This window comes from Panthera pardus, unplaced genomic scaffold (assembly GCF_024362965.1).
Source record: "Panthera pardus isolate Hobbes unplaced genomic scaffold, ASM2436296v1 HiC_scaffold_6, whole genome shotgun sequence".
NCBI classification, from domain to species: domain Eukaryota; kingdom Metazoa; phylum Chordata; class Mammalia; order Carnivora; family Felidae; genus Panthera; species Panthera pardus.
Window position 1 is genome coordinate 138,202,347 of NW_026526991.1, and position 15,887 is coordinate 138,218,233.

Consider the following 15,887-nt stretch of genomic DNA (forward strand, 5'->3'; position numbering starts at 1 on the left):
CTTACGGTCTATCCTATCACGTTTAACCCACCGCCAATGGGGACATTTCGACGAGATTTCGACCCCACTAGGAGGTGGCTGGCGGGGGGCCCTGAAGGGGGCTCCGAGGTGCAAAAAGCAACCAGACCGATACCCACGAGTCTGGACTGGCCTCTGCTGACCCTGGGGCCTGCGTCTAGAAACCTGCATGCGTCCCCCTCCCCCTCAGCACCCCGTTTGGGGGTCCCCCAGTGTCTGGGTGACGGGGGGCCGAGCGGGTCTCCAGGACGAGCCACGGGCTCCGCAGGCAGGGACGCTCTTCACCGGATGGCCACCGGATGGCTCTGTGAGCGTCGGACTTCCCGGTAACACGTTCCGTCTTGCTCGTGGGGGGAGGCGCCCCACGACGTCTATCCTCACTCACCAAAATCCTGTCAAAGGCCGAAGGAGTCCCGCCTCTCTGCACGTGTCCAAGGATGGTCACCCGCGTGTCGTACCCCAGCTGCGTGACCACAAGCTGTGGGAAACAGAGCGACACAGGACGTCATCTCGTGCTCTGTGCCGGGGCTGGGGACTCGGGAGTCCTTTCCTCGGACCTACGCGGGGGAGACTTCCAGTGTCTAAAGTTCGCTTCCTAGAGGAACGTTTAGGTGAATGGTGAGCTGAGATCAGGGCACATCGTTACTAATACCTTCTGGAAATGCAGACATTTCCCCCCCCCCAGTCACCGTAAGTCTGCACAGCTGTAAACGAAAAGCACAGCGTGGACGCCGTGGTCAGCCACGGGGTCCCCCCAGGGCGGCCCCACGTGAGCGTCGCCGGCCCGGGCTGCCATCCACACTCACCCCACTTACTCCTGTACCAGCAACGGGCCAGGCCAGGTGGCGCCTGTGGTCCTTCCTGCTCTCGTATCCCATGATTCAATCTCAACTTTGATTAAGCGGGAAAAGGAAAGTCTCTGATCTTATTGATTACTTCTTGTCGATAATGGCAGATAACTTTCCCAGACAGACCCCCCTGTTCTAATACTCAGCTGCACGGCTGGTCTGGGAAGGAACGAAAGGCAGGACAGAGAAACCAGTTCGCGAAGGCAGCCGGTAACGTCCTTTGCCCTGATGGACAGCTTCAACCGGAGGCTGCCTGCCCGTCTGTCTGTCTCCCCCGCGTTCTGTCCAGACATGAGCCATCGCCGGCCTAACGGGAGAGCCGGCCCATCCCTCCCGTCCGGGGTCCTTGTGACAAGCCAGTGCCCTTGGGCGAGCCCTGCTGCAACAAGGCTGCCCTGGAGGCCGGACGCAGCACGGGCGTGAACCCAACAAGGCAATCTTGTTTGTGAGAACACTGGGCCCGACCCCTGTCGCTGGCGGGCAGCTGGAGCCCGGAGCCGGGACCCCCCGTCCCTGTCCCTCCCCTGCTGCGTTTCAACCGTCAGGGCGGCTCCCAGGCCTCTGGGGATATTGAGGACAGTACGCGGGAGCCGCGGAGTCTCCTGCCGTTAAAAGTTATGAGTCATTACCAAAACATTTTTAAACATCAGGAAGAACAAAAAATGTTTTCATGATAATAACACAACGTTCCAAACGCGAACCCCACCAGCCTTGTTAAAATCCCCCACTTCTAGGCTGGCGCCTGAGAATTACGAAACCAGACACACTCACCTCCTTGATTTGCTCAGAGGTAATGGGTTTATTTTGGGTGTCGATGGCGCCTTCCGCCACAATGATGATATTCAGTCTTTTCTTCCGGGCACGGTTCTAGGAAAACAAAATCGTTTTTGACAAGAGACAAACCCAGGGCCCTTTGCCCCAAACGCACTGGCCTCTTTCCAGGTAGAGATCTTCACCCAAGTTTGCACACGGGTCACCGACTACCGCGGGCGGGTGAAGGCGCTCTGGGCGAGTGGGGTCGGGGTGGGGGGAGGCTGGTCACCCTGGACACAGGCCAGCATCCAGGTGACCCCAGGCTGGGGACCACGCTCGTTTGCCATCTGGTCCCAGAAGGCGGTGAGCTCAGCCATGGGCCCCAGCGACGCGTCTATACTGCAAACCAGGCTTCTGATCTCCTCCTGAAGCCAGAGCCTCCCACCCACTCACTGTGAACCTGGCAGGGAATTCCTGCCCCTGCAAAGGGAGCACGGAGCCCCAGGCCTGGGCGGGCAGGGGGAGCACAGAGCCCCAGTCTTGTGCAGGGGTGGGGGGAGGGGAGCACGGAGCCCCAGGCCCGTGCAGAAGGCGGGCGGGCGGGGGGGGGGGGCCGCACAGAGAGCACGCACGTGGGGAAGCCGCACCTGTGCGGGACCGGCCAGCCTGGCACTGAGCCCACACCTGCTGTCCCCGCAGCCCCCTGGGGGGGGAGGGGGGTGTCACCCAGCGATGTGCTGAAACCACGATCAGCAAGGACATTGTCTACCGAGTCCCAAGTTAAGGACCCTCCCGGGGAGGCCGGGAGACGTCACACAGGTGGGCAGTCCCTCCGGGGCGGGGGGGGGGGGGGGGTGTCACAAGGACACAGGCTGTTTGCTGCGGGGTGGTCTAAGCGTGCGAAGATGTGGTCGCAAGTGACTACGACGTGTCCACGAATACGGGATTGGCCACGTGGCCACACGCCACCCACACTCACGTGGGGAGGGAGGCCCCGAGCCCCGAACAGGGCACGGCAGGAGCCCTGGCTCCCCACTGGGACCCGTGCACCCACGAATCCCCCCGGGTCACTAGGGGCCGAAGCATCTCCCCGCGGCACAGCGGAGGATCCGGGGGCCGCGGCCCGAGCCCGGGTCTTGCCTTGGGGCGGCCTTTCCGATCTCAAACCCAAGTGGCCAGAATCTGGCAGACGCCGTGAGGTGTGCTTCCCGGGCCCGTTTATCGGACGGGACATTTGGGGAAATGCTCCCAGCGCCACGTTCACGCCCGATAAAACTTCTTGCGGACAGAACGATCAGTGTTTCGCCCTCAGTCTCCCGACACCTAACGCGGGGACCCCACCACGTTCTCGTCCTCGTCCCAGCTCGCAGTGCCGTTTACAAAGTCTGAAACCCAAGGACGTTTGCAGAGAAGACCACGTGGTTACGGAAACGACGGGCAAAGCTAAACACGAGCGCCCACCCCCCAGGTAACAGCCTCACTGCTGCCCCTCTGACCCGCTGTGCGCGGCCCCAGAGCAGGCCCGCGTCTCCTCGTCCCGAAGGCCAGAACGTGGCCCGAGATGGCGTGGTCCTGGCCAGGCCGGGGGCAGGGGGACCGGTGGTGGGCAGGGACGGGTACGGCCCCTGGGGGCGGGGGGGGGTGGTGAGCCACACAGAAGCACTGTGCTTCTCACGCAGCCAGCCACGTGTGGCCCCACGCCAACGGGCCGGTGGGGGTGCCTCACACGTCCCCGGGTCAGAGGCGAGAAACACCGAGCGTGTCTGCTACGTCACTGGTAACGCCCGTACCCGGGACATCGGTGGCTTCACCAGTCTCCTGCCTAAACTTCATCTTCCTACGTGCGGGGCTCTTCCCGGCAAGGGCGCGGCGTCCGTCAGGAGTTTCTTACGCTGTTTTTAGGTCAGAGCGTACTCGGTCTGTTGCCCAGAGTCCTTTCTCGGAACCCGTCACGTTGAAGGTGACGGCAATGTCTTAGCGCACACGTGTCCCTGGTGCACCCTCGGCCCAAGTGTCTGCTAAGTATGACCATCAGTGGCCTACGCCATACGCTTAAAGACATCCCCGCAGGGCAGCGGTGACACGGCAGGGAAATTCACCAGGCGCGGGGACTCTGTCCTGAGACCTGACCTCGTGTGCCTCCCCGGGGCTAGTAACGCACAGCGGGAGCCACAGACGTCAGACACGAGGACGGGAAAAGCCTGGTTCTGGGCGACCGGTAAACGATCCAACCGGAGGCACGCCCAGAGGGGCGGGGGCCACAAGGGGCAGCTGGGGGGCTGTGACCTGGGCCGCACGGCGTGTGCGGAAACGGTCAGCGCGCAGGTCTGTTCACGCTGGTAAGCGCAGGAGGAACAGGAAGCAGATTTCCTCCCCAGGTTCGACTTCTTTTACGGCCACGGCCTCTACCACCTCAAGCATCAGCGGCCGCCGTGCAGGGAGAACAGCGTTCTGGGCGTTTCTCTCCCGCACTCTGCATCGCTGGGGAGCAGACGGGGCCACGAGGAGCCAGCAGACCCTATGTCCTGAGCTCAACGTCGCTTCAGAGCCCCACACTTCCCACGTGTCTCCAAGTCCGTCCCAGCCGGAAATCCCACGGCTGTCACCCGTCACGGTTAGAGCGGTGTGACCGGAGCCACCGCGAGGCACGGGAAACAGGACGCACGTTACCTCCGAGAGCTTGATGCACATGTTCTCCTGCCAGCCTTCTTCCGGGGGAGACTCTGGAAGGAACACCCAGTCTGCCCCGCAGGCCAGGGCGCTCACCAGGGCTAGGTACCTATTTGGAAAGAGCGGTGGCTTCGTAAGGCAACTGCGGGCTCCCGCGTGGACCGGCCAAGGGGCCAGGCTGAGGGTCCTCGCCACGCAGACGGCACCCGCACATACGTACCCACAGTGTCTCCCCATGACCTCAAGCACAAAGGTCCTCTGGTGGCTGCAAAAGACACAGAGGAAACATCGACTTACCACCCCTGGGAACAGCATGAAAAGCACAAAGAGAGGCACTGCGACAGCCAAGTTAGAAGCAAAGCCTGCTTCGTGCCGATGGCAGTTCAGAGAGCGCCCACTTTCTATAAAATGCTACACCACAGCACAGAACGCCCACCAGGGGACCTCCCGGGGTTGGGACTGAGGTCCACACTGCAGCCCAGAACACCCACCAGGGGACCTCCCGGGGTCGGGACTGAGGTCCACACCGCAGCACAGAAAACCCATCTTGGGACCTCCCGGGGTCGGGACTGAGGTCCACACCGCAGCACAGAATGCCCACCAGGGGACCTCCCGGGGTCGGGACTGAGGTCCACACCGCAGCCCAGAACGCCCATCTCGGATCCTCCCAGGGTCGGGACTGAGGTCTACACCGCAGCACAGAACGCCCACCAGGGGACCTCCCGGGGTCGGGACTGAGGTCCACACCGCAGCCCAGAACGCCCATCTCGGATCCTCCCAGGGTCGGGACTGAGGTCTACACCGCAGCACAGAACGCCCACCAGGGGACCTCCCGGGGTCGGGACTGAGGTCCACACCGCAGCCCAGAACGCCCATCTGGGGACCTCCCGGGTTGGGACTGAGGTCCACACCGCAGCACAAAACGCCCACCAGGGGACCTCCCGGGGTCGGGACTGAGGTCCACACCGCAGCCCAGAACGCCCATCTCGGATCCTCCCAGGGTCGGGACTGAGGTCCACACGGCAGCACAGAACGCCCATCTTGGGACCTCCCGGGGTCGGGACTGAGGTCCACACGGCAGCACAGAACGCCCATCTCGGGACCTCCCGGGGTCGGGACTGAGGTCCACACCGCAGCACAGAACGCCCACCAGGGGACCTCCCGGGGTCGGGACTGAGGTCCACACCGCAGCCCAGAACGCCCATCTCGGATCCTCCCAGGGTCGGGACTGAGGTCTACACCGCAGCACAGAACGCCCACCAGGGGACCTCCCGGGGTCGGGACTGAGGTCCACACCGCAGCCCAGAACGCCCATCTCGGATCCTCCCAGGGTCGGGACTGAGGTCCACACGGCAGCACAGAACGCCCATCTTGGGACCTCCCGGGGTCGGGACTGAGGTCCACACGGCAGCACAGAACGCCCATCTCGGGACCTCCCGGGGTCGGGACTGAGGTCCACACCGCAGCACAGAACGCCCACCAGGGGACCTCCCGGGGTCGGGACTGAGGTCCACACCGCAGCACAGGATGCCCACCAGGGGACCTCCCGGGGCTGGCAGGGACATGTGCACCGCGGCCCGTCCCAGCCGAGCGCCCGCTCCCCAGCTCACCTCTGGGCGGTGGTCATGATGGCGTCCACGACCTCGATAATCCTGTGCAAGGCGGAGTCAGTGCCGATGGTCATGTCAGTGCCGCAGAAGTCGTTGTCGATGGAGCCAACCATGCCCACGACGTTGAGGTAGGCGTGCTTCTGCACCTCCTCCCTGTCGATGTCGCCTGCGTGGGACACAGACCGCAGGCCCTGAACACGGGCCGCCGCCATCCCCACAGGCACACGGCCAGCGAGAAGCGGGGCGTCCCGGGGAGACAAAGCCGCCACTCCGCCCCGGTTTCCCACATGTCGTTGTGTTTTCTGAACAAGCTCAGTCTGCGCGCTGAGGGCACGGCAGCCAGCCTGCGGCCGGGAGATGTCACCAGCCGGGCACAGGGGCTCAGCGCAGAAAGGGAAGGGGGAGCACGCTGCGTCCGGCTTTAGTAAAACCCGACCTCTCTCCGTCGGCGGCCTCGGGCAGGCGTCCCTCCGTGTGAGGGGGTGTCACTCGCAGAGACCCGGGAGCTTAGGGACGCTGCGCGTGCTCCCGCGGATTTCTCACCGACGTGGGGGGCGGTGGTGGGGACCCGCTTCCGGGTCTCGGGAGAGAGCTGCCGAGGGGGGCGCGGGCAGGGACTCGGCGGTGACCCCCCTGTGCCGCCAGAGCCTGCTGTGGGCCCGAGTGCAGCGGGCGGCAGGTGCCGCGGGACCTGACGGCCGCCCTCCCATCCACGGACAGACGGCACAGACTTGGGGCCCCTGCTCCTGCCAGCTTCCCACCCGCCAGAAGGGGCTGTCCCTTGAGGCCATGAGCTGCCGCGGGCCGTGTCGGATGCCAAGCCTCACCTCCGCATCAGCACCCTTCCAAGGTACAGGCCGCGGAACACAGAAGGTCCTCCGCTACAAGTCACCTCAAGTCTCGCAACAAGGTAGACACCGGGGGGCCCCCGGCAGAGCCGGACGCACGGGGTGGTGGACACCCGCACCCTCACCTCCAAACGCCCCGCGACAGTCAGCCGGGCGGACGCCTGAGTTCAGAGCGCTCCGACGGGAACGGCAAATGAACGGAGGGAACAGAAAACCCCCCGGGGGACAGGCGGGCGCACAGACGTACCATTTTCGGCCAGCTCTTTGAGCAGCCCGCTCCACTCCTTCCGGAAGATGTTGGCCCCGGTGAGACTTCCGTCCCCGCCGATCACACACAGGTTGGTGATGCCCCGCTGAACCAGGTTCCCAGCGGCTTTCAGCCGACCCTCCCGGGTGCGGAAGGCCTTGCAGCGAGCACTGCCTATGATGGTGCCTCCCTGGAAAGAAACCAGACCACGTGTCCGTGCCTTCTCCCCGCAGGAGCTGACACGGGGCGTTACCAGCGCGTCAGTGAACACGCAGAGAACGCAGGAGCCCGCAAGATAACCCAGCCGTCCCCAGGCCGGGGCTGAAGCAGGACGGCGGGGGCGGCCACGCCCCCCACCCACCGAGCCTCCCACGGGCGGGCGCGGGCCAGCAGCTGTGACCGGAGAATGGGCACGGCCAGCCGCCCGGGCACCAAGGCCCCCGTTCTCCTGGAGCTCCCCATGCGGGCAGAATAGAAACCTGTGAGCCAAAGACATTTGTGTCTTAACATCTCCCCCCGCTCCCCCCGCCCTTTTTTAAAGGCTAAGTCGTCAGAAAACTTCAGTTGGATCACCCACATTTCCAGGAGAGACAAGTCAGGGCTTTTCACACTTGGTCTCTCAAAACTGAAAGACCCCTAGTCACGAGTTAAAAGAAAGCAGGGGCGCCTGGGGGGGTTCAGTCTGTGAAGCGTCCGACTTCGGCTCAGGTCATGATCTCACGGTTCGTGAGTTCGAGCCCCGCGTCGGGCTCTGTGCTGACAGCTCGGAGCCTGGAGCCTGCCTTGGATTCTGTGCCTCCCTCTCTCTCTGCCCCACCCCTGCTCATGCTCTGTCTCTGTCTCTCAAAAATAAACATTAAAAAAAAATTAAAGAAGTAAAACATAAATAAAAGAAAGGATTTCTTTACATACATCGTGAATTCACTTATAACACCTCCATTTGCACACAGTCCTTCACGTACGGGCTCAGTTCATAAGGCACAGTGCTCTGCACCCCAAGGAGCCCGTGCGACTGACGGGAAGTATGGCGGAGACAGCGGCACGGTGTGGCCCAGCAAAGGCGAGCCGGGGCGGAAGGTGCTGGGCAAGGACAAAGAGGGACTGGTCACTCTGATGTGACCGAGAGCGACTCGAGGGTCCTGGGATTGCTGACAACTGGAGGTCAAGCGGGCACAGCCCATAAACACCGAGGGGCTCGCGGGGCCTCAGGAGCTAAGCCACGACTGAGGATCGCCAACGAGTCGCCCTCCGCGCCCCGCACAGCCCCGCCTGGGTTCCTATCTCCCTGGGCGGTCGCGGCACCAGACCGGAAATGGTCCTGTCACACGTGGGTTTGCTGCCTGGAATTCAGAAGACGCGTCCTCATTTTTTGCAAATAGCGTTCTAAGTGCTGACGGCTGTAAAAGTCCCTCCGGCCTGTTTCCGGGGAGGGCAGAGGATAGGACCTACGAGTGTGTAACCAGCCTTACAACGTACACCCGGCGATCCTCTCCCCACCGGGGGCCACGGAGATGTTAACGCACCTAGAGCATGATGTAAGTTGGGGCGCACAACGTGCTGATTTGATACATGCACGTATTGCGAAGGGATCGCCACGAGAAGGCTCACTGACCTGCTTATCCGTTCACGTGCGCTTTCTTTTGTGGTGAGAGCGTTTAATATCTACTCTTGGCAACTTTCAGTATCATATCATACAGCGTTGTTAAGAGTTTTTAAGGCCTAGGACACGGTGATTCAACACACATCTACACCGTGAAATGATCGCCATAACCAAGTTCATTAACACCTCCATCACCTCCGTAACCTCTGTGCATGCGCGTGTGTGTTGAGGACGAAGATTTACTCCCTTAGCAACTCTCGAGTGTACAAAACAGAATTATTAAGCACAGCCACCATGCTGTACGTTAGGTCTGGAGGTTACTCACCCCCAACCTGGGAGTCTGTGCCCTTGGACCAGCGACTCCCCGTTTCCCCCACCCCCAGCCTTGGGCGGCCACTGCTCTGCTCTGTTTCTGCGGGTTCAGCTTTTCTAGATCTCACCTGCACGTGAGACCGTACGGACGTTGTCTGGGTCTGACTCATCCCCCCTCAGCACAACACCCCGAGGTCCGCCCGTGCTGTCCCGAGTTGCGGGATTTCCTTCCTTCCTTACGGTGAATACGTTCTGCTCACAGTCAGACACCATCTACTCCGTCCGTCCTTCTGTCGCACGAGCACCTTCAGCGAGAGTCTATCAGTCTGGTTTCTTTCTACTGAAAAACGCTCAACGTGAACGACACGTTAATGTGTCCATTTCAACAGGCCGGAACCACCAGTAAAGACCTGTGTTGTGAAATCCATTCTTTCCCTGCCATCCATTTTCCACCGGTTCAGGCCTTCACGGAGCTACGGTGTTTGGGGAATTCATCAGGCATGAGACATCCGGGCAGGCTCCTTTTACGTTCTGGGTCGGCACCTGTCTTGCCTACAGCAGCACGGTCCCACGGCTGTGCACAACCAAAGCCAGCAGCCACATCTGGCTCAGCCCGGCACAGGGAGCTGTGTTCCCACTGAATCCCGCAGCCCTCGGAGGCCGCCAGTGGGGATCGTTCCCAGGCCCGGTGACTCTCGAAAAGCCAGCAGGCACCAACAAGCTGAAGCTGCCTCAACATTAATCCGGCCTTAAAAAACCAGGAACAGGGGCACCTGGGTGGCTCAGTCGGTTGAGTGGCCGACTTCGGCTCAGGTCATGATCTCGCGGTCCGTGAGTTCGAGCCCCACGTTGGGCTCTGTGCTGACCGCTCAGAGCCTGGAGCCTGTTTCAGATTCTGTGTCTCCCTCTCTCTGACCCTCCCCTGTTCATGCTCTGTCTCTCCCTGTCTCGAAAATAAATAAAATGTTAAAAAAAAAATTAAAAAAAAAACAAAACCAGAAACAAACCCGAAATCCACGACAAGGTTCACAAGTGAACCCCCGCTGTCACGCGTGACTCTCCAGTGCAAGAATAATCCTCTGCTGGTACGATGCAAAGCGTGTTAAAAAGTTCAGGGGCGCCTGGGTGGCGCAGTCGGTTAAGCGTCCGACTTCAGCCAGGTCACGATCTCACAGTCCGTGAGTTCGAGCCCCGCGTCGGGCTCTGGGCGGATGGCTCAGAGCCTGGAGCCTGTTTCCGATTCTGTGTCTCCCTCTCTCTCTGTCCCTCCCCCGTTCATGCTCTGTCTCTCTCTGTCCCAAAAATAAATAAACGTTGAAAAAAAAAAAAAAATTAAAAAAAAAAAAAAAATTAAATTAAAAGTTCAATTAAGCCACCGATTGAGGATGTGTCCCTACCACAGAAGTGGACCAGGATGGTAATGCCAGCCAGCACGTTAACGCGCCTCCGGCATCACCGGAGCCGAAGGACCAAAGCTTTCCCACTACAAGAGTGACCTACTTTGGAGACACAGGGAGCATGGGAAGTGAGCACATACCACTTGCAGAATGCTGGAGACGCTTTCCCAGTTGGCTTCCACGATGTTACTGCCGCCATCAACCATGCCTTGGTAACCCTGCGGAAAGAGGGTGGACATCCTCGTAAAAAAAAAAAAACAACACTGGGTTCAACTCTACTGAGACAGCAGATCCACCTGTACATCCTGTGAAAAAGTAAGGCGAGGAGTGAGGAAGGACTCTGAGCCCCTAGGACCCGGGCGGCTCCGAGCAGGGCGCCACCCGTGCTGCTTCTAGGCAGCAAATGTGCACAAAAGCTTCCTCAGTCTAACCCCCAACAAATGGGAACTTCTTGCCAGACTCGTCCGGGGCCCTACGGGGACTAAGCCAGTTTGCCTGTCACCTGACAGCTCCACGCAGGCTGAAAGGGGAGATACTTCCCCTAACACTGATCGTAACGTGACAAACTCACGTGCAAACAGTGATGTCAATCGCTGCGCGTGCAAGAAAGCATTCCTGTCTGGGCCTCGGTTTCCCCGGGCCGCTATCCATGCCGCTCTCGACACACACGCCGTCCCGTGTTCGGCTTCCGAAAAGCACGGCTGAGGATCACCGCAGCCATCGGTCCGCCTCACCCTGTGCTTAGCTGCATCTGACTCGCCGGAGGGGGCGGTGAGCCAGCGGGGGTCAAGGCGCCCGAGGACCAGGACCTTCCGGCTCTAAGGGCATCTCGCTTTTCCCCAGAGACCGCACAAGATCGAGGAAGACAGACACACCCATTTACATCTTTACCGCCCAGACTCTCTCCCCAGGACACTTAACCTTAAAAAGGAATAGGCACTAAGCACTTTAAAAGTTGATCATAATAGATGGTTATGGTGGATTCGTATCTCCTACCCTCGTGGAGGTCAAGAGGAAGGAAAAAAATAAGGATTTTTTCAAAACGAAATGGCCCACCGAGTAGGGACCGTGTGTGAAAGTTAATCAACAGGGCAGGAGCCTTTACGGGCAATCACTGCGTGAACCTGTGCTTATGAGTACAGATTCCCGTCAAAAATATGTTCCCGTATGATGTAACGTACGGTGTTAATACACCGTATCGTAATAATATATGATAGACGTTAACATATTATATCGTATACCATGGCATACGATACATTACTGTTATCTTTACATCCTGAAACATCGTATTATAGAACTTATTATTTCTGTGTTACACAGCGAGAATACATTCATGATGTATGTCTATAAATTATACAGAATGAACCTGCCTTCAACCTCTCTTTGTTCTATTTCACTCCAGACCACCTCTCTCTTTCCTGTTTGTCACACACATAACACCAGGCTATCAACACACACCTGTGTCTTTGTATATATTTTTATAGGCTATATAGATACACATTGTACGGAACACGTAATATGTTGTGTACAATATACAAGCATATATATTTACAAAATAGCAATATAACTATAATCATAAATATAGCAAATACATACTTTATATGTCACACAGAACATACGTTGTATATAACCTATTATAGTCACATAGTGTTTTACACCATATAGTATACGAACATCTAAATACACATACACCCATGCATGTGTCACAGTCTGGTGTTCTGTGTGACAAACAGCAGAGGGACAAATGGAATGGACTAAAGTGGGGCAGAGGAGCCATGAGCAGATTCGCCTTGGAGCTGGCGGGCCTCCCCCACGCCTCCTGTACTGAGGACGTGACCCCCGGGCTCAGGCTCCCCACAGCCCCCCAGAATAGGCCGTCTTCATGGGGCAGCGACAAAGCCTACCGGGTGTGCGTTTTTAGCCCTGTCCATATAACGTATGGGGTCGCCGAGGATGTCTGTGGAGGGTGACGTGGGCCAGGCCCGGCCCCTGGAAGGGGGGCTCCTGAGAGGTGTGAGTTGTGCTGTGCCAGCTGTGAGTCACCAGCCACACACGCTGCCCCGGGACCAATGCAAAGGCAGGCCCTCCCTGCTTCTAAGGGACTCCCAGGGACAGTGAGCAGCGTGTTACAAACAGGTAGAGAGACGGGCAGCTAGACGGTAGACAGACAGACGACAGACAGAGAGCAGGGAGCGGACGCAGAGGGAGGGAGCCCCCGGCCTCAGGAATGCCTGTCACCGAGCCCTGCCAACTAACTCCCCAGTTTCTGCTAAGAACTAACCCCCCCACCCCCCGTCACCCTGCACGCACCACACGCCATGCCATTCCTCAGATACGGGAACAGCACTCAACGTCCATGGCGGTGCCGGCTTTCCGAGCTCCGTTCTCTGAAGCCTGGGATGCAGGGACACAGCACGTGTCACAGGACACAGGCCTGTGCTGAACTGGACCCAGCGCACAGCACGATGCTTCAGCCCCAAACCCGCGCGGGCCTGACGACGAGAGAAAACATCTTCAATGAGGCCAGAACGGCAGGTGTAAACCAGGGCCGTCCCGCGCACGGCAGGGTGACGTGCGTTAGCCCCTCGGCAAAACCCAGAAAGCCAACACCCCGCTCCCCCGCTCCGACGGCCGCCAGAGTCATGCCGGCACCCTCCGTCCTGAGGTCACCAAGGACACCCAGGGGAAGGGGCCGCCCCGGGCGCCCCGGTGCCGGCGAGGACGCGGAGGCCGGGGCAGTGTCCCCAGCTTGTCGAGGGCTGTCTCCGCTGCACCTGGCTGGCGGCACGGACCCCTGGACAGTTCGGGCAACTCGTGTGCCCCGCACGGCGCCTCTGTGGGGAATGCAAAAGTTCCCTCTGCCTGTATTGTCACCGCTCAGCCTTAAACACTGACTCAACAAAAACATTTCCGAATCCCTTTGCTCCTGGAGTAGGAACGTGGGAAATCCTCCTAGAAAACACGACACACATTTGGAAAGGCAGAATATCCTCCCAAGACGGTTTATTTCGCGCGGCACGGCTGTCTATGGGAAAGGAAGCACCCGTGGGCTGGGCCGGAGGAAGTGACTGGCAGGGGTGGGGGGCTCGGGCACATCTGACCGCAGTTTTAAGCCGTCCTTCGCTTCCCAGGAAGACGTGACTAAACCAAGAAGGCCGGTTTTACACAAACGTACCATAATTTACAAGCTCGGACGAGCTATTTTCTACTGAAGCCTCTTTGGAGGTTTGAATGCCTATTCCAATACAGCCAAGAGCCCAAAATATGTTCTGCCATCCTCTTTGGAGTCTGACTTCAGAGCGAGTTCCATGACTCACACGGGAGTAAAGGCACGCAAAAGCTGGAACAACCGCACTGAGTTTTTACCCCAGAGTAACGCTGCCCGCCTGGCTGGCCCTCGTTTGCACGGTGTTGAGCCAGAGAGAGACCCTTCGCGGCTGCACCAAGTGTGACGACCTGTGGAGGCTTCAAGCGACACCTCTTGGTGACGTCTCCAAACGTGGCCCAGACTCTGAAGTCAGTTTGACCCCCTTGGAACCGTCCTGAGCAATGTCCAGGGAGGCCTGGGGGCCCAGTCTGTCCCCAGGACCCCGTGCTGCCTTCAGAGGTCACTCTGACCTGCATTTTTAGGCACCTGTTCAATCGGCTCTGACAAGAGTCGGAACCAGTCCACGGTGGGTGGCTTCCTCTCACAAGAGACCTCATACTGCGTAATTTCTTTTAAATAAAGGCCCAGAAGGAAACGGGAGTCCCGTGCTATGGGAAGGACGCTTTGTGATTTAGAAGGCTCGTGTTGGAGGCGTCCACCCTTCTCCTCAGCCGGACGATCCTCCTTCCGGATCCCGTTTCTGGCATTTCTCGCCCAGCATCTCGCCGTCTGAGTGGCACACTTCCAGCTACCAGCGGAAACACGGTAGCCAAGATCGCGACCGCGAAGCGTTTTCTAGATGTGACCACCGACACCAGAGACCTCTCCCGGGCTTCTGCCGCTTTGCGTAGATACGTGTTTTGGTTTCCCGCTTTAGTCCTTGACAAACGAGAGCACGTCACCGACAGGACTTCACGGCAAGCACACACGAGGTGATCTCTCGACCGCTGGAGGCTTTGGAGTCAGGAGATGCCATCCTGCTAAACCAGGTGGGCATGAGACAGCGGCGGGCACGGGTCCTCCACGGTGGTGCCTTCGAAGTCCAGGAACGTCGGCTGTTTTGCTACAGGAGATTCTGGGCGGACCCCCCGGTGACACAGCAGGTCCTCCCAGACCCAGCGCCCAGTTCACCGCCCCCCCCCCCCCGCCCCAACCCCAGGGCTCTTTGGGGCCTGGATGCCCCAGCCTAGCGGGCCTGAGAGCGCTCAGGGCGCCAGGACCTCGGGGACGATGCCCCAGAGCTGCCTCCGCACGTGTCCCGCCGAGCTGCAGTCAGACTCTCGAATTCTAAAATTGGTTAGAACAGGACGGGCCCCAGCGGAGCCCCGCACGGTGTGCCTGTGGAGACCGGCCGGTCCACCAGCGTGCTGCGTTAGCCCCCTGGCGTTATCGGATGTCTCCACACCGAAGCGGGTAACACAGAGTCCCAGGCCGGTCACAAAACCCACGGCCACAGCGGGTCACGGCAAATCAGCATGACACGGCCCCGCGGTGATAACGCAGGGCGGGGCAAAGGCCCGGAAGGAGATTATATTTCCGAGATTAAAACACTAAACTGGGAACCAGGGCAAGGTCGTGTCAAGCAGGACCAGCGTGTAGACGGTCCGAGGACAGGTCACGGAGCGGGCCCTCAGCGGGAGAGACGCTCAGCCCTATGCCCATTACCTCTGTCATCCGGCTGCGTGCGGCCACAGGACCTTTGTGAACCCAGTAACCATGCGGACAGGCCTGCTGGAGCCGGGCAGCCGACCCCGCAAGTCAGCTGCAAGGGACACACACTTGACTGCTCGTTCGGGCCATCCTACTACTGTTTTTAGATGCTTTGTGGGTTAGTAGCTCTGACTCTAAGGAAGTTAAAATGTAGAAACAGTTAAGTGTCAAACCTGCAGGAGAAGAGAGTGTGGTTCTGGTCACCTGGCCTTCCCAGCACTCAGGGTGGAGAGTGGGGGGAGGCAGAGGCAGGGGTGGGGTGGGTCCGAGCAGGCCAGCACGCCCCCCAGAAGTCACCCTGGGCATCCTGGCCTGCTTGCCCCCCATCCGGAGCACGGGGGGCACCCACATCCCATCACACCCGGACGCCCCACGCCCAGCAGAGGAGGGCAGGCCAGGAGGGGACCGCTGCTGTCCCACCCGGCCTGGCTGGAAAGTGGGGGGTTGGGTGGTCACTGTCTTTCTGCCCCGAGCATGACATTTCTTGCTTAAAGACGGTGAACGCAGGCAGCCCGTCAGAAGTCACGTGCCCCGTGGCAAACGGGGTTTCTGTTCGGAAAGGGAAAATGACACCACTCTGTGAACAGACACATTAAAGCTGGTTTATCAGGGTATTAAGTCAGCTCTGACGAGCAGGGTCTCCGCCTGCAGCCCAAGCCGGCCAGGCCAGGGTCACGACTCTGACCTGGCCGAGGCCCTTCTCTCCAGGAAGTCTGACTACCGCGT

The 15,887-nt window shown here is 59.6% G+C and overlaps 1 protein-coding gene across 3 annotated transcripts in view; it reads right to left on the minus strand.

Moving 5' to 3' along the window:
• PFKP (phosphofructokinase, platelet) overlaps window positions 1-15,887 on the minus strand; it is a 54,046-nt gene that overhangs the window by 21,198 nt on the left and 16,961 nt on the right. For all 3 annotated transcript variants that reach the window (XM_053895771.1, XM_053895772.1, XM_053895773.1), the window contains 7 exons: window positions 10,444-10,521; window positions 6,995-7,184; window positions 5,900-6,065; window positions 4,510-4,554; window positions 4,290-4,398; window positions 1,638-1,733; window positions 404-496 (listed from right to left, as the gene is read on the minus strand). In XM_053895771.1, the coding sequence (XP_053751746.1) occupies window positions 404-496; window positions 1,638-1,733; window positions 4,290-4,398; window positions 4,510-4,554; window positions 5,900-6,065; window positions 6,995-7,184; window positions 10,444-10,521 (777 nt within the window). The remainder of the gene's footprint in view (window positions 1-403; window positions 497-1,637; window positions 1,734-4,289; window positions 4,399-4,509; window positions 4,555-5,899; window positions 6,066-6,994; window positions 7,185-10,443; window positions 10,522-15,887) is intronic.